The following is a 19,395-nucleotide window of genomic DNA, read 5'->3' as shown; positions in this document are numbered from 1 at the left end:
AATATTTGAGTATATCTACAAATTTGTTTAGCTCTTAATGTCGTGGAATTTACCCAAAAATACTTTTGTTTATATGGCTTTATAAAATATGGCAATAACTTGTAGATGTTCTAAATAGTTTTGCTGATTAAGTGATTTAATGAAAGGTAAAAAGAGTGATGTTGTGTGAAGTAATGGCTAATTAAATTAAATTTCTTAGCCCTGTATTGCATGGGAAAGTTAATTGAAGATAAATGCATACAACTTTTGATTTTACAGGTACTCGAAGCAGGCCTTCTTAGCTGATGTTCAACAGCCTTATGAACTTCCTGATGGTACCCCTTCATTTAAGGACTACATGGGGAACAAGAATAATAGATTCATTAACCCAGAGATGGCATCAAAGAATAGGATACAGCCACCTTCTAAGGTGATTATAAGTATTTTTAAACAAAAGTTTTCCATGTTTTTTTCACACTTTCTTCAGGGACATTACTTTGTTAACCTGAAAATGGACAGATGGAAACGAGAAAGCAGATAGGGGAGCTATAGAGGCTAAAGGGTTACATATAAAACTGCTTAATTACAAATATTTCATAAGGAGATTTTAAGCAAGTGGTCCATTCATACTTTAGAAATCATTGGCAAGCTAGTTAGGAGAGCGAACTGAATTAAGCTGTAGGGCTTCCAACCATTATCTGAGAAATGGTAAACTCTAAATTATGACCAGCATAAATCAATGAAGCTACACAATAGACATACTTGTCACCCATAGAAATTTACTACAAAATGGATATGAGACAGATTCAGTGTGTAAATGCTATCAAACGGGTCTAACAACAAAACATACTTTGCCCTGCATAGCAGGCCTATGAGTAAGGCACTTAGCAATGTTTATAATCTTTGTAACCTAATGCTGTTTTTAGATAAAATTGGATTTACTGCACTGTAAATTTTAATGAGCAACTTGATCATCTGCTTGAATTTTATCTTGATTAGTATTTCTACTCACTTTAAAACACTGAATGGCAAAAATTGCCTCAAGTGTTTAGCTTTGTAGCTTAAATTTCATGATTTATTCACTCATAAATCTTATGATCATACCTATTTGTTTAGTAGCGGAATAATCCCTTCATAAATAACAGCGGCTTAAGAGAAAATCAGAGTCCTTACCCAAGGGATGGAATGTACCTTCCATAAACTTGGGCCAAAATACCTTCATACTGCAGACTTTAAATAACCCAGGGCCAACTGCTGACCCAAGGCTGGATGATGGCAAATCCAAATACGGAGCATGTTACCTGGGAACTTTTGTAACAAGGAAAACTGGAAAATTGAAATATTGTGCAAACAATGTAGTAGGGTGGCAATGATTTGGTGCAATGGTTACGTTTTGAATATCCTTTCAAAATGTGGCTTTGTTTTTGCTGGAAGATTTGTAATACAGTGAATATGCAGCCAAGTATTTACAGAGCAGGGTTTCTTTTCTGTAAAAGCATATTTAAAAGTTATCAGCTATCGACATTTTTCCATGAGCTTATCATGCAGTATGAAAATTTACTTTGCAGATTCTTCACTTCTTCAACACTCCTCCTGGATTAACTGAAGAGCAATTAAATAAAGTGTTCCAGGAGAATGATATAACTGAACCCAAGAGTATCAAGCTTTTCCCATCAAAGAGTAAGTGTGAGTGATTAAGTGTTGGAGACTAAGGATCGATGTTAACCAATACTGTATTCTTTTTTATGTATTCGGGTGTGGTACTTCATTTGCTTTTTTGAGTTCTTCATGAAATTGCTTTGCCCAGGCGACAGCCAGTTTTATTTTGATTTGATTGATAAATTTGAATCTGTTGTTCAGACAGCATTTGTTTTGTTATTGATTACCACTTGTGTTCCTTTTTTTTATTGCAGCGGAGAGAAGCTCTTCTGGTCTGTTAGAGTTCAATAATATATCAGAAGCTTTGGAGGCATTGGTAATTGCTAATCATGCACCAATTCCAAACCCCAGTAAGTATAATGGGCATGCCAGTGTAATTTATAAAAAGTTTTTTTTGTAATTGAAAGTTTGTAAAGTAAATCTTGTTGTAATACTGACAAAGTTATTGTTTAATTAAGTAATGACTGCTTAGAAACTATAACACTTCATCATAATTTGAAGAGGTACACGTGTACCAAGCAAGCAAGCAACAATTGTCACAACTCTTATTAAATAACCTCCATTGTTTTATAGGTAGCAAGTTCCCCTTCATCATGAAGCTTTGTTTCTCATCATCAAGACACATCCCAAAGATGGCATCAGAATCTATGAAGATGGATTGAAGACCTAACAAATAGTAAAGCAGCAGCAGCAGCCATGGCCCTTTGTGTACCTTGGCTACTCAGCTTCATTGCTGCTTTTGTGACCTCCAGGGTACAACACCAGGGTTGTTGGCAGCCGGGCAGAGGGTAAAGGAGCTGTCAGCATCCTAAGAGGTTGTTCACATTCAAAACAGATTGTTAGCAACTTTTAAGAAAAACAAAAAAAAGATGTGGGTTAAATTCAGATTAGGGTGTTAACAGCTCCTGAAACATTGTTGACAGCTGGGTATTTAAAAGTCAGTGGGAGTTCAGTTAAAACTGGAATTGACAGCAGCCAGGCAAGTCTACTGACAAATGTTTGGTCATGTATCGGTTGTCAGTTGTTAGGACGATATTGCTACCCACCCGCCAACAACAGTCGGGGGGGCCTAGTGTTTCTCTTTTCCTTGCTGGACCCCTCAGGGACTTCTTTTCACTGGCTTCATCATCATCATCATCATCATAGAAATGAAGGAAACCATATCAGGAAGCTTGTTATTTTTCCCCATATACTTAAAAGTGAGTGTGTTTTCTTTGAAAGAATATAATTTTCAGTGTACTATGATATCAAACAGACTTTCTGATAGAGACAAGTTGATACTGTTTTATTTTTTGTATTTTTGTTTTGCAGTACAGTGCAGTATGTGTAGGATCCTTATCTAGAGAATAACCCTTTCTATGTTGTCAGATGCTAAAAGTTGACTGTAATTAGTGTTAATATGCACACTGTCTTTTGAAAATATGCAGTTAATCCCCCCCATTTTTTTTAATAAAGTGTAAGTGAAGATTTGTATGTGTGATGTTTTCCTGAGGAGCCCAGCATATGTCATAAATAGGCTAAGTACAGTATAAACCCTCCCTGAGTTGGAAGCTGGGCAGCATTCTGCTGTCCGTCCTGCGCTCTCTTTATATGACACTTATTCAGAATCATATTATTCAAGGCTAAACTTGGTAAGCTTCATCAAAGTTGTTTAAATTCATGTGATCATAAACCAGGAACGTTGTTATTGATTTTTTTGTCAGTGAAGAAGGAAAATAAAATGAGTATGATGCTTGCCTTGTTTGACCCCAAGTGCTCATTCAGTGGAATGTACAATAGTGTTATGTTTCTAAAATTATTCCAAGATTAGGCACAATTATTACTTCAAATTGTTTATTATTCATAAATGGAAAAATTTGGTAATTTTTTGGGATGCAGATCCACTTATTGGTATTTTTAAGTATAGGTCACCAGTATCTTCTTATAACCTGGATCTTACCTGATATTATGGACATGTGTGTTACTATCATGTAGTTTCATAGAAGTAACTTCTCTTTGTTGCAATAATATTAGTCAGAGGATCTGCCATTCAGGCCTAGCACTTCAAGTTTAAGGCTGGTCCTGTCTTTTTTGATTGGAATGACAAGCTGTATTAGAATTGCATATTCTAGGTTTAGCAGTGGCTGATCTTTTGACAATAGTCTTACACTGATAATGACCCATGTAAATTAGTAGGAGGCAATGTTAGTGGCAACAAGGATATACATTGTTGGTAAATGTAGCTGTAAATTGGTGAGCTTTGACAACAGGGCAGATGGTGTTCTCTAACAACGCCTATGATGAATCTGTTCCAGCTTACACTGCCCCAGTGTCAGAGCCTAAGTGTTTTAGAATAGCATTTTAATGCTTTTTCCAATTTCAATTTGTTTCTTAGTTCATTTTATGTTATTTTTTAAGTAGGTGGTAAAATGGTGTCTTTTATTCTTAGTTTGACTCTTTGAGGTAGCATGCTGTAGCTAATGATTGCAGCAGCAGCAACAGCTGGCAAGACAGAGCTTTCTTTGTCTGGCCTTTGATCATACTCCTGTTTTGTGCCACACTTTGTTTTGCCTCTAACAGTAATTCAATAAAGTTTGAGTGACCAAATTAAAAACATGCAGACAAGAAGTTCAAGCAAAGATTTAAGGTGTTTATTGCAGACTTTTGCTAACGGGTAAATAACATTTCTTTTTGTCAGCTCTCTAGAGAAAAGAAAAATAAATGATTAAAGTAATCCTAGTCAACAACACAAAGTACTTAATCTAGGCTTTAAAGAATGCAATCTTACTAATTTTTAAGATACATTCACTGATAGCAGAAAACATGACATTACACATGACTTTTCTTGAACTTCCCATCTACAGACATGGCTTTCACTCACACACCCTCCACCCGCAACCAGAGAAACAAGACTACAAAAACCAGTAAAACTACATTGAGCAAAAACACTGAGGACTACTACTACTACTACTACTATTATTACTACTACTACTATGACTACTATTCCTACAGCATGTTCTAAACAAACCCAGCTTTTTTCTCGTTCAGTGGGGATAATAATGGACAATGGAGAATTTCACTCGGCAGGGTTGAATTATTAGAAGTATTTATTTTTATTCGTGTGTATTTGCCGATAATATTTGGAAGCTATAATTATTATTTATAATGTTGTACATAATTTGACAAATTAAAGCAGCTTTCTATTATGATGAAGTTGTGAATATTAGATTATTTGATATTATTCACATTTAGGCTTCATCAGCATTATATGTTTGTGCTGCAAATGTGCATATTTCATGTTCCCCTTTGTGCATCTTCACTGCATATCTTGGCAAGTCGGGTGTATTCAGTATTATATACTGTGTGATTGTTGTGGGGTCCCCAATTCTTAAGAATATTGATGTTCTCATTCAGGAGAGCTTTTTGGTAGGAATGAAATTAATGGGATATTTCAGTAGCTTTATTTTAACAAGAAGTACCTCCTATGAGTATTCAGTTCCATTCAGTGGTAACATTTTCTCCAAGTATAGAAAGGGGTTTTCATTGCGATTAAATTGATAGAACAAAGTAATAGGTTGATCAAAAGGAATTCAAACTTGTTGAATCCATACATAGTCATGAGAATGTATTCGTTTTCATATGAAGTAAGTAAATAGTATTAGTATTAATGTTGGGTTCTATTTTTAGATAACATTCAGTACAGGGGGCCCAATGTGTTTGGTACCTGTAGATGGCTTTTCAGAACTCTGGTATTTTTCTTCATCGTAATTGAACCAGGTAGGTTCTTATCCCATATGACATTTAGATTAGATAATCAGTACAATGTCTTTATTTTAATACTAGTTTTGAAGTTCAACCTGTAGTTTTATTAATTCAAATGGAGGATAATCAAAGTTAATTGAAGGAAGTGCAAGAGTATTTAATTGTAAATTACCTTTTATCACATACTTGGCTTGAAATAGGAACAATTAACAGCACAAGCACAGTACATGTATTCTATACTTACAAAACAAATAAAAAATAGAAGTTACATCTCAATTCTTTAAAAACAAAGAAGCCATGATTGACACCGATATTTGTAAGAACACTCACTCTACATACAAAAAGTGAATAACTAGCTTTTTTCCCAGTTTTATTTATTTTATTTATTTTTTCTGAGTTTTGCTGAACTACTACTGAGCCTCCTCCCAAGATATTTTTATTAATATTTTTATTATTGTTATTACTATTATTATTCAAGTTCAAAGTCATCTTGGTACAAAGCACGATTGTACCGAGTCAAGTAAGCCTGCCAAATATGATGTAGACTTTTTCTTCTGTAGGGTGCACTGCTTACTATTGCATATATCACAGTCAGAATGGCAATGATCTCAAAATAACAAATTTTAATTTTTTTAATGAAAAAGAAAACTGGAGCTTTAGCTTTTTCCTTTGAAGGATAAAAATCGTTTTTGGCTCTGAATACCTCCGACATGTGAAGGGGGATTTTGTTTTAGATCATTAGCCCACTGAGGTGATATAAATCTCTGGCCAAAGATCAGCAGGATTTGCTTAAAACGGATGAGCAGTTTCTTGTGTAGTTGTTGCTTATCATTGACCACTTAAGATTTCACTGATGTTTTGAGTGCTTCCTGTTATTACTGGGAGGGATTGAGTAGTGGTGTGCCCTCTTTCCTCCGTGCCAAGCGTGGTTGTGTCTGAGGCCGCGTGAGTGAGGCGACGTAACTGCTGTATAGGTCACGTCTACCTTGGTGTAGGTATCCTTTTGTGAGCTTCCAGGGAGGCTGTCCTCGCCCCCTTTCCCCTAAAAAGTCCTCTTGGTGGTTTTCTTAACCCCCAAGACTCAGCTCATAAGCAATACTTGACCTGATACTCAGGTTATGATGGATCCCTCCCTGGTGTGCCCACCTGGACTACTAGGCTGTTTAAATGGTTTTATCTTTGAAAATAAGTCGTTAAAATGTCGTTGCAAAATGTGCTTAAGTAGAGAATGTTTATTACTTTTATTGAAATCGTCCCAATAGAGTGAATCACTTGATGCATATCATAGCACTAAGGATTACTGTGCCATGTGCCAGTACCATTGGGACTGTGCTGAACTTACTGCCAACTGGCACAGCATACACACTGACCTCTTTAAAGTGACCAACATTTGATTGTATATTATCCTGGATAATGCTCACTCACGTAATGTGGCCAAATATTACAGCTGCTTTACTTGGACGTCTTTACATGGGGGAGCACTATCAGGTTTGTATTATTGGATGAGTGTTGACTTGGCTCCAGTGAAGTTGCTGTGCCGTGGTCAGTCTGGCCACCCAGTCCAGATACCTGGTTTAGTCGCCGGCAAGTTCGGGCAGACCTTACGTCCAGTCCTGGCTGACCTTCTTGGTGGGTGGCAGTGATAGCAGTATCAGCCCACAGGATCCCCTTACACCATCCCTTGTTCCAGGATTGCGGAGTTATTTTAAAAGCATAACAAACATGATATAATTTCCTTTAATCCATATGTTGTTTGTAAGAATTTTAAGGAATAAAATGAATAATACTTTAGTATAAAAAGAGATGGTGGAGACTTTGATTTTAATGTGTTGACCTATGTTTCAAGAGAGGTGTTATCAAAGCAAGTGTCAGTTAATGAGAACAGGGTTTCTGTTTATTAATTTTTTTTTACATAAATTTTATAGTAAAACTGAGAAAGCTGAGTTTTGAAGCAGAGGTAAGTTTCACTTTCGGCATTTAACCAGGTCTTTTCTTCTAGAAGGATACCAAATCAAACTTTTGTTGCCTGATATGAGCAACAGCAATTTCTCTCTCTCTCTCTCTCTCTCTCTCTCTCTCTCTCTCTCTCTCTCTCTCTCTCTCTCTCTCTCTCTCTCTCTCTCTCTCTCTCTCTCAAACTGGTCTAAGGTTCATCACATAGGATTAAGTGAGACCTTAGTGATGACCAAACATTCATGTACAGGTTGTGATGAATTAATTTTTTTTTTTTTTGCAGCATAGAGACATTGTGCTGCACTCTTGAATATTGTTTCAAAATACAGTGATACTAAAGTACCATTGTTTACTCTATAGGAATGTACTGTATGCTGTAAGGTAAATATCGTCAGGCTTTCTACAAAATATTCCCAAGAAAAGTTACGTTTTGTATCTGAGATGATTTTTATATATTTTATTTGGATTCTAATGGCCATTTGAAGAGTTTTTTTTTTTTTTTTTAATAAACAAATAATTTCTGATTGGCTGTGAAATGAAATGACTTCTATAACTATTCATGACACATGCAGATAGAATTTCTAGCAAGTTTCAAATTTTCTTCTTTGTACTTATAGTAGCATCAGATGCCTCTGGCTGATTGCTTGCTGCACTTGTGGAGTGTTGAAACATTTAAGAGAGAGAGAGCAGGAGATTTCTCATAATGACTAGATTAATAATTGCAGGATATTGATATAAAGTAATGCATTTGAGATCACACAATTAAAAGCTAAAACGAGTTGAACAGCTAAGTATATGAGACTAAATGGAAGGGAACAACTTGAAAGTACCTTTCATGTCAGAAAATAATTCAGATGAACCAAATGGAAGCTCCAAAGAACCTCTAGAAACAAATACAGCATGCAAAAAGTGCAGTAATCTACATAGACATGATTCACAAGAATGTTGACAATGGAAAGTTCTGAGAAGCTTCATGTCGTTTCTATGAACATCGCCTGATGTGTAGGTGCCTCGAATAACATTGTTTTGTTAGAATGAAAAGTATTTGCAGGTGTAATTTAACAGTGAAGGAATGGTAAATATGAAACAAGAAATAGTACTAAAAATCTGTAATTTTTTCATTGAAAAAATGGTAAATTGTGGTATTGTAACAAAGTAACCCATGTTCTCTGAATAATGGTTCCCTGGTACAGTCCAGTACTAGGTGAATGAGAATTGCACTGGGCAAAAGACATCTATGTGATGAAAAGGTTAACATCATACGTTATAGGGAACTATTTAACATCAGATGGAGAGTGCAGTCATAAAAAAGTACTTTTTTTTTATCCAATCTTAGAAATGAAAAAGAGCAATTTTTGTAATCCTATTGGTTCCTTGAAAAACCATTATACTTATAATATTTAGTATTCTAAGTCAAATATATTCGTCCTGAACCATGTCATCTTGAAAGTTGAGACCACACTTAATATGCTGGTATTTTATTGTATCTTTAATTGTTTTTCTATAAGCAAGAAGTGGTGGTGTTGGGGGTAGAGGGGAATTCCGTGTGAAGGAATGGTTTGTACACATTAAATACAAATATTGATTCAAATTGGATCTGCTTTTATGAAGTACAAACTCATTTTATAAATATTGAGTAATATTGTTGGGAAGTCACAAGGATTGTGTTCAGGTAACTTGAAGGAATAGTGTTAACTATTCTTTCAAGTGCTCCATTTATGTGTATATTCTTTGTTCTGAATGTAGAATTCAAGACTGGCCATTGGAAGTCCCTAGAGGACATTAAATAATAACAGAAAGGCAAAGGTGCTAAAGTTGAACTTCAGATGCATAGTTATGTATGTGGCATGAACTAGCATTAGTTGCAAGAACAAGTGTTGAAAGAAGCAAGTGTTACCTTAGTACATTACTACCAGTTACCATCACTTGAAAAATGCAGTATGGAAATCTTTTGAGTAACATTGGTATGGTGATCTGTTAATGAGCAACCTTGGATTTGTGATATAGGTAGACAGGTATACATACCATGATCAGCTGCCATAGTATGGTATCAAAAGCTTGTTTCCCAGTTGTACTAACAGAACTTTGCTGAAATGCATCAGGATGCAAGTAGAGCTATAGATTCCGAGAGGTAAAAGGAAAGACTCTTGAAGATAGTCATAAAAGTATGGCTGTCAACTCTATCTTAACAGTAGATCTATAATGAAGGTACTAGCAGGGATATCAGAAAAACTTCAGGTAAGTGATAGTATCCATCAATGATCACCACAGTGCTTTGCTGTTCCTTCATAGCAATGGAGGAAAGTACAATAAGGTCAATAAAAGTTGCTACATACAGGTGACAGCATTAACAGCAGAATCTGAGGGAGAAGTTGTGGATGTGTTTTAAAATAGAGTGGAATGGAGAGGCTAGGGCTGCAAATCAATCTAAGCAAAGGAAAGCCACTTCTACTGGAAAGGAAGCAAAAGAAAAGTATATTTAGTGAAAGTAGCAATGTGGCTGTTCAGAACTCAATGTAACAGGTGGTGTTGAAAGATACATTACCAAAATGTATGTTAAATTGATTTTGATGCTCAAAATGTATTGCAAGAGAAACATTACAGCGACACGACTGTGAAACGAATTGAGAAAGCGGTAAGAAGAGTAGATGCAACACGGATGAGATGAAAATGAGGCAGATCTCTCAGCTATTGGTAAATGTCCCATAAGTGGAGAAACCAAATACTGTACACTACTGAGATTGGTACATAGGAGTATACTACTTTATGCAATGGAAACATGGACACTGACAAGGAAAATCGAAATAAATTTGTAAATGTGTGACTTATAAACTGTCAAGATTCGTGGGCAGAGTACGATGGGACAAACCTATAATGAGTTTGATAGGGTCCCCAGAGGCTGGAAAAAATTGAGAGGGTTTGGTTAAGTGATGAGAAGGAATAAGCAACATTTGGACAGGAAAAAAAATAGATATGGAAATAATGAGACATACATGTAGAAAGGTGTAGGTAATACAGTAATTGAAATCAAGCTTTTGGGAGTTTAGGCAGAAAATTTACGTCATCCCAGTAAGGGTAAAGCTGCTGTTAAAACCTTTATATGAGTAGTTTTAAAAATGTGCATAAATAATTTAGACATTTTTGGATGACCCTAGCTGAATCTTCCGTCTTGTTTTATTGCTCCTTTGGCTGGTAAATGACCAACCCAGAGGACAAGCAGAACCACTGTTTAATTTATTCAAGATTAAACAAGTTTGCAGCCTTTATTCTTGATTATTGTTATTCTGAGCTGCATCTTGCAAAATGACTAGGCATGCAGGGAGTACTAAAAACAATTGATAACCTCGAGAGACAACATTGGGGAGAGAGGAGAGATCCAGGTAGATTTTCCCTATTTATTATAACAGCAGCCTAGAATACTTTCTCCCAGATTGACACATTCTTGGTTTCTAAGCAATGTTTACCAAATATGCAATATGTCACCTGTTCTAAGGGTTGTACTAGTGTTGATTGAGGATTTTCAACTCCTTAAACACATGAGTTACCCAAAATTAGACATTTCTCCTTAACTATACCTACAGGGAACAACTGCTGCGGGTATTGATGTTGCTTTGTTAGATCTGGCAGATTCCATGGGAGACAACCATGGTAATGGGTATCAGTGTAGGCCTGATCAAATGGCTTTTAGCACTGCATTTGATTTTGTTAGTCAAAAGGATCTTTAACTTGGATGGGTTAATGAAGTATAAGGCTAAACTCTGGCCAAACTACATGCATCTGCTCTATGTCCTATGTTACATTTAGGTTAATGCTTATAGCCAGCAGCTCTCTCTTAGCTTACTTGCTCTCAGTATTGTACTTGAAAAATCTTTATCATTATGGTACTGCTGTACTACATGCATTACTTGTTTAGTTCTATCAGTATTGGAATATTCTTCTCCTGTTTGAGTGTCAGCATCCTCCCTAAATCTATAGGCAAGATATCACAATGAGGTTTCCATTTTCACAGCTATGTGAATGTGATTTTGCATTGGCAACATTTCTAAGCTTAATTTCAACTGGGAGTATCTTTTACTGCCTTCAGTGCCTCCACCCAAGAACAATTAGTTGTCTCTCGATTTGCATATGATAAGCAATTACATTCTGTTTAGGTGCCACATTATCACAGTGTCAAGTACCAAAAGCGTCCCTCCCTGTTTACAGTACGGAACAAGTCATCGTGGTATATTGTTGATGCCATAAAGCACTATGTAAAATTTTCTCGTTGCTTACACAGTTGTTTGTTAAACCACTTCAAGGTCTTAAGTCCAGGACCCTATATGCCGATTTAATGGTAGACTGTCAGCGTCACCCCATTCCAACTATCCAGGTACTGGAAAACCTCAATGCACAAATTCCTCATTATTGTAGATAGTTATACTGTTGCATACTTCTCTTATAATTTTTTTCAAATTTGCTGTGATTTCTAATTATCATGTATGTTTCGCCTGTTAAATTTGTTGTACATACTGTATATTTATGGATATGCTGTTGTTAATATACCTTTGTTCATTTTCCTTTTTCTTTCTCCACACTTTAAGTTCAGTTGAATCTTGCTGTTAAATTTAATGGTCTTGTAGGTTTATTTTTGTAAGTGGTTGCCTTTTTAATAGTAATATGGCCTTTGGAGGAATTGTGTGGCTTTTGTCAGGTTCCCTGATTTTTATAGATGCAACTTGAGATGGACTACTACGTAGTAACAAATTCACTGTTTATCATTCTGGATCTGGCAGTTAGCTTTGGTTACTGCAGAAGAGGAGCAACTGCCCCTTGCTCCTCAGATTCTCTCTCTCTCTCTCTCTCTCTCTCTCTCTCTCTCTCTCTCTCTCTCTCTCTCTCTCTCTCTCTCTCTCTCAAGTTTAGAATCTGGCATATGAACCATGCTTGCTTGTGAATCATTACACTTGTGAAACTTTGAGAGGAAAATACTTTGTCAGGTTATTTCCGTTTGCATTAAAAGATATGGACGTAAAAAATAATCCACAGGCATTTTGTTGTTGATTCCAAGGTTAATCGTAAATTCTGTACATGCTCAGATTAGTAATTCCACAGATATGGTGATTTAATATTCTTCAAATATCCACTGGCCATGAACTTATACGGCAGGCCTCCATATGAAAGGCTGCCTATGTATGACCAGGGAAAAACAGAGCTAAGAAAAGGTGAGGAGAAATTATTTCAGTTTAGGCAGTAGTTGAATATATAGGAGTAATTTATAAAATTCATTGAACTTAAAATGTCATAGGTTAAAGTCCACCTGGCTCTTGGACTACAGGAGATAATGACAAGTGAACTTTGCTGACTTGCACCATGTCCGGTAGTGTGAATAGTTCTTTTTTTGGAGAATAACATTACTCTTTCACTTATGTAAAGAGAAAGAGCTCATTTCTTCTTGTCTTGAGTGATAAGCAGTGGAAAGCTGTAGTTTTGAGTGTATGATGTTGCAGGAGGAGAGGTGTTACTTGTGCTCGTCTTAGTTTTCCATGTGTTCGAGGGTATTTCAGTCTGATTAAATTGATCCATGCCCTCTATACTACGAATATCAGCATTTGGCGAAGGTCTGAGGCAAACTTCAGTTGCCAACTGTTGCAGCAATTTATGAAACTACTTCCCAGTTCCCCCGTAGGGGGTACGTGCTGTCAGTGCACTGTAGGCATTGCTTAAGGTTCTTTGCAGCGTCCCTTCGGCCCCTAGCTGCAACCCCTTTCATTCCTTTTACTCTATTCCATTTATATTCTTTCTTCCATCTAACTTTCCACCGTTTTTTAACAACTGCGAGGTTTTCCTCCTGTTACACCTTTTAAACCTCTTACTCTCAATTTTCCTTTCTGCACTAAATGACCTCATACAATTTAGGTCTTTGGCCTAAATTGTTAAATAAATAATAATAATACTTCCCAGCTCAGATGCAAGAGTTAAAGACCACCAGTTAGAATGTCACAGATGGAATATTCTTTCAGCTGCACGCACATACTAGGGTAATATTGAAACAACATTCCAGTAATTTTTATTCTCTTATAGCTGTAGATCCAATGGCAAAACAGATGAAATGTTTTATGTGAATGGAATACTTTTACCTACATGAACATTTCTTGGGTGTATCAGCTTACCCTGAATAGGAAGGCTTATTTTCCTTTAGTGTAACAAGTGAAAGTTATACAGCACAGTTTAGAGATGCTCTCCCACTAGTGGCTTCCCTCTTGTACATTGGAATGGTTAGTTATGGCAGGACCCTAACATGATGTTCGTATTATGTCTCCATTTGTCAAACTAAGATGGAAGAGTGTTTTTGGTGGCTAGCTAATGTCAATGCATGATGCAAATTGTAGGGATTAAAGTTGAACCCAAACAAAGCATGGTAACATTTGTAAAATGTTCTTTGACAATATCTTTTTATTTTCAGTATTTCTGTAGCTAGATCCAGTTCTTTTTAAACTATAGGTATTATTCTTGACTGAATATTTCAACTAAGAGAAAAATGAGGTCCAGCTCTTCAATTGCCTCCAATTGTGCGAAAAGTTTTGTACATGGAAAGTTAAGAATTTTAGACACAAGTCTCTCTTTCTGAGAAAATTTATTATATTCTGCTGTGCTCTGAATATTGTTCCCCTGTTTAATTTTCTTCAACTGACTCACTTTACAAGTATTTGAATAAAGATTAAATTTCTATTCCAGATCTTGATATGCCAGATTATACCATCCTCTACATACTAGATATGCTATTAATTATAGTAAAGAATGTCTTGATTTTCTTTTGTGAGGCTCAGTACCAGAATTTTCTAGAAGTAGTTTTTTTTTTATCAGTGACCAAATTTAAGTAGTCATATACTGTATTAGAAATTCAAAAGTTCTGTCTATGTAGAGATACTTTTTACCTGAGTAGTTGCACATGTCCCATTTCATCTTTTTCTTAATTTTTCTTTCCTATCACTCTTTACAGTTTATGCATTTTATTTCAATATTTCTCTTTCTGTATTCTGCTGCTTCCCCTGTGAGAGCCTTTTTCCAACTAGGGTTGCAGCTTGGCTAGCAATGAAGGGAAGGCTTTGGATAACTCATCTCATTTACTGAGAAAATGAGTAGATTAGCACCCAGGTTTGCAATGTGAGACTGTTCTTTGCCCTAACCAGGAGAAAATTTTGAGAAATGAGCCTCTCTCATTAAGACTGTTAGATTAATTTTGTAAGCATACCATCGACATTTGAAAACTGGCAGTCCTTCATAGATGGGAGCATTATTGATTAATTACCTTGTGAAAGCTTGTATAGATGAGGGAGCACGTATTGGGATGGAAGCTACAGAGAATCTAGGCGATTTTCGAACTTTGCTCACAGTATCCCAAGCAAGCCGACCTATTCACACCACATAGTTAAATCCAGAGATATTTAGGTGGAGCCTAGCTATGACTTAGAAAGATACATGATGTTAGGATACCTTAGGAAGTTGATTGTTCTTGGTAATCGTGTTGTGCACGAGTTGTAAAGAGGTATACAATGACTTATAAAGGGAAGAGCAAAGGCGATTCAAGTACAGAGCACACAGATTCAATTGTCATTTACAGAACTGACACATCTTCCAAAGAGTCCAGTGAGGGCGAAGGTATAGCATCTCTTACTACATTTTCTTTATCATAAGTGCTCTTAGGAGCTCTTGGTTGCCCATGCCCTTCCCACCTTAGTAACTAGTCAGATTCAGTCTACAGTGGAGAGAGTCTTAGGGAAGGTTCTTTTCTCTAAAGGAGTTATTGTGAAATAGGAGGCATTTTTCTGATCCTCTCTTGTTCTCAGGAAGAATTTTATTGACAGCTAACCCGCATCATGGGCTGGAGCATGAACGTGAGCATAAGATGAGACAAATAATGGTCTTTTGCTTAATTTGATCCGGCACCTATAGTATCTGTTAATGTCGTGGATATCCTAACAAAATTAATAAGCTGGTCAGTTTGCAGAGTTATAAGCACAGGGAACCTCCTAATATCCGGTTGTGAAGTTCATTTAGTTTCCAAGTAGGTGACAATTAATAATATATATAGTTATCCACAAGATGTCAACCACCATGTCATCAGATATCAGGAGCTTCAGGGTGATCACCAGCAATGGAGCTCAGTCAGTAGAGTGTGAGTCTGCAGAAGTTCAGTTAACGTAGAGGATACTTCCGTGGACAAAGGTGATATTAGAGGGCTTGTACTGCTCACCTAAATCACCCAGTTTCTCGAGTTGTCTGATATGAGATGCCCCATAGTCATGGATTAAGTTCTTGTGAAGTCCTTCCTCTCTCAGTCTATTCTTTAGAAAGGCGTGAACATAGCATGCGCATGAATTGGAAGGGGGAATCTACATATTGAAAGTAAGAAAGCAAGATCGATATTTGCTCTTAAGTCAATAGGCAACACTAAAATCTTGAAGAGAAATGGTTCTTTTAAAATAAAGGAGACTGTCAAGAGTTTCGCTTTAATTGCTGAGACTCGTGGTAGCAATGTATGGAAAGATCATATAGCAAAGAAACTGCTGAGAGACTTGCTGTGTAGTCTCTAAAGATATGAAAGCAGCATAAAGAAGGCTCGGAAAATCTTGCAGAAAGATCATAGACGAATACCTGGACCAAATGGGTATTTTGGCAGAATGTCAGTTGGAGTGGTGAAACAAGTAAAAAATGCACCGGAGTTTCTTCAGCTCAGTCGAGTTTTCTGTACAGCCGAAAATGATCTCTTTCGGTGGTCTCGCTATAATATGAGAGCCGCGGCCCATGAAACTTTACCACAGCCCGGTGGTGGTCTGTCCTATATCGTTGCCAGACGCACGATTATGGCTAAATTTAACCTGAAATAAAATAAAAACTACTGAGGCTAGAGGGCTGCAATTTTGTATGTTTGATGATTGAATGGTGGATGATCAACATACCATTTTGTAGCCCTCAAGCCTCATTAGTTTTTGAGATCTGAGGGCGGACAGAATAAAGTGCGGGTGGACAGACAAAGCCGGCTATTGTTTTCTTTTGCAGAAAACTAAAAATGGGTGATAATCCAAGGTGCTGTAAATAAACAGACATCAATTGTCTATGTGGCTCAAGTCATTTAGATCCCGTTAGTTAACAATAAACTTCTAAGCCTTCTTTGGAAAATTACTGCAAAGGGTAATTACGACTGAAAAGGGGTTGGCGTTTTATTTATAGAAAGAGACCGACGTGACCCTGGCAGACTTCCTGGGCAAGTATTGGTAGTTCTGTCCCAGATCGAAAACGAATTCCATGTGTAGTCTTTACGCCACGAGCACGTGATGCAACTGGAGCGGCCATAGTGGAAGGAGTTTCCCTGCTGATGAAGCCTCGTAAAGAAAGCAAACATGTTAAATCGCAGAATATCTCAGACCGTTGCTGGAAAGCCAAAGTCTAGAGAGATAGTGTCTCTTGATGCCGTATGTTTGACAGCGGTAATTACAGTAAATGTAATTTATTGGGTCCATTTACTGCTAAAAAAAGGTAATTTCGTACCTTGCAGAAAGGAGGGAATGAAAGAGGCAGGAGCCACTAAGGGTTCTGGACAGAGGGAAAAGTGTGGTTCATCATCACCAGCAAGGTTGTCAGTAGATTCAAGAGAGCAGGAACAAAGAAAATTCCAACAGACGTTTGCTAATAATGTCAAGTTTCCCAGAGAGGGGGTAAAAAAGTGTGGCATGAGGTACGAAGTAAACAAAGTATGAAAAATTATTCATCCCATGTAAGGAAAAGAAACTATCGATATATCCAAAGTCGTCTCTTGCGTTTCCGGTAAATGATGTACATTAAAATAAAAATCACACACTGATAGATCGATAGAAACTAAAATTTCCAGTTACTGATAGATGGAAATAATCACAGCTAAGCTGCTTGTGTAAAGTTAAATGGCAAAGCAGATAAAAAATCGAATTGAAGGCGTGTTCAAAAATGCATATTTGATGCAAGGGTATTATTACTTACATAAATTATTCAACCATTTATTAAACAAAATTTCTTTCGTCGTTGTCAGATATTTACTTACCTCATTTTCAAATCAGAAATCAAAACATCATTACTTTTTATTCCTAAAAGTTACGTAGCAACTGTTCTTTCATAGAAAAGCACAACAGACCTTTCCAGTTTCCAAAATTTAATAACCTACTCCCCAACGTAAAGCTTCCTGAAAAGTATAATCGTAAAAGAAATACAGTTATTGCGCCATACTATTTACAGATTTTATTTTTTGTTTTAGAATATTTATTATAATCATAAATGAATATAAATAAAAATATGTACCACTGAGGATAAGGAATGATAAAACGATGTAAATCTGAGTAAAATATTCGAACCAGTGATGAGTCATGACGCTGACAATTCTGACATTCACTCCTCGCTGACCATCTGTCACTTACGGCCTTACGCTTATCCCTTCGAGTTAAGTATTTCGCAGTGTGTTTGCCAGTCAAAGTAATGAAAGGTTTAAGGTATGATAATCGATGATTATTGTTAATGGTAATTTTTAGGTTGAGTAATTATAAGTGCAGGCTATAGTTCTAGTGTAAATTATAGGCCTATATGAGTAATAGGTTGGGGCATAGTCTATGAGAACTTTCACAGCTAGATATCTTCAGGATATATTTTAATTTTTAGCTGCTGGCCCAATCCATTTACTACCTAATGTTTGTCCGTGTTTTATCTCTTGCAAGAGAACTAATAGAGAACTTGTGTATTGTAGTTCATCATGTTGAAAGTTCTCTTGCTGAAAGTATGGGTTAGCATAGGCCCAGGGTATCCTTCTGTTGCTGGGTATCCTTCTGTTGTTGGTAAATATTTACTTTTTGGTAGGCCTAGTTCATTTCAAAACTAGAGAAACACTCGTTTCTTTTATAGTGTTTAATGTGATTGTGGTAACTATTGGGATATTTTCTGGGTGTATGTTGGCTAAATCATTAGGACCCCAGCCCATGATTCTTATCGATTATTGGGATCCCTCAGGGGGAGACTGTTTCTGCATGAGAAGGAACGAAAATAATTGAAGATATCATTTCACTTTCAACCACTACACTAGTTTTGTTAAATTTCACTTAACACCATTAGGCTATTGCATTTCAGCCTTGATTATATAATCGTTAGCCCATGTTTTGATTTGAGGGATCTTTCCTAGATAGTGACCCCCAACGGTTTTCACCTGGTATGCATCCACCTTTGTGGCGTGTTTAGTACAAGTCCATTGAGGATGACCGTAAAAACATAAACAAAATACTGTAAATATAAAGTTAATGACCCCAAGAAATATTAGTCATAGATAATCTAGGAAAGATCCGGTTTGAGCATAAAATGCTTCTGACATTTGGTTCATCTGCAAATTAGTAGAGATAGTGGACCCCACCCTATATCCTACAGGTCGGGGGGGGGAACCACAGTGGGAAAACAGGGTTTTGGAGATGGGGGAAAATACAAACGTGTAAAGTAAGGGGATTGATTTAACCAAACCTGATCAAAGAATGTTAGGTCCTTATTTAGACTCCCTACTTGAACTTGATCCAGGGAGCTGTGTCCATACCAAGCTGGGGATGGACTTTGCCCCCCAGGACTTCCCATCTAAGCTAACCTAGGATGCCAGGTCCTTAACTAGCCCTAGATGCAACACTTAGACCCCCTGCCTACTGCAGCTTAGGAGGCAGTGTCCTTACGTAGATGGGGCTTTGCTCCTTTGAACCCCAACCTAGCCCATCCTAGGGTTCCAGGTCCTCACCTTCCCCAAGACCCACCACCTAACCAAACTTTAGGCTCAGCATTTGAATAATAATAAGTTGCAACCTAAGCAAACACACCAAGTGTTATCTAACCAAGTACACCAGTTCCCTACCCTAGTATATGATATTAGTTTGAAAATATTCCATAAACTTAGATTTATTTGAATGAGAACCATCAGTTGGATTGACATCTTTATACTGGTCAGGATCATCCCTAGATGGTGAAAGCTGCTGGGGGTCTGACTGTGGAAGGTTAGCAATGGTTCGCAAATGAAATAAACTTACGTGGCGGAAG

The 19,395-nt window shown here is 36.8% G+C and overlaps 1 protein-coding gene across 36 annotated transcripts in view; it reads left to right on the top strand.

Moving 5' to 3' along the window:
- sm (smooth) overlaps positions 1-7,183 on the top strand; it is a 783,427-nt gene extending 776,244 nt beyond the window's left edge. For 20 of the 36 annotated variants that reach the window (XM_067097828.1, XM_067097812.1, XM_067097809.1 and 17 more), the window contains 4 exons: positions 259-409; positions 1,548-1,665; positions 1,893-1,988; positions 2,212-7,183. In XM_067097828.1, coding sequence (XP_066953929.1) covers positions 259-409; positions 1,548-1,665; positions 1,893-1,988; positions 2,212-2,300 — 454 coding nt within the window. In that variant the 3' untranslated portion in view covers positions 2,301-7,183. The remainder of the gene's footprint in view (positions 1-258; positions 410-1,547; positions 1,666-1,892; positions 1,989-2,211) is intronic. The other 16 variants (XM_067097814.1, XM_067097810.1, XM_067097830.1 and 13 more) reach the window with 1 other exon arrangement.
- The last annotated feature ends 12,212 nt before the right edge of the window (positions 7,184-19,395 follow it).

The sequence above is a fragment of the Macrobrachium rosenbergii genome, chromosome 54 (genome assembly GCF_040412425.1).
Source record: "Macrobrachium rosenbergii isolate ZJJX-2024 chromosome 54, ASM4041242v1, whole genome shotgun sequence".
NCBI lineage: Eukaryota > Metazoa > Arthropoda > Malacostraca > Decapoda > Palaemonidae > Macrobrachium > Macrobrachium rosenbergii.
This window is presented reverse-complemented; position numbering and strand designations above follow the sequence as displayed.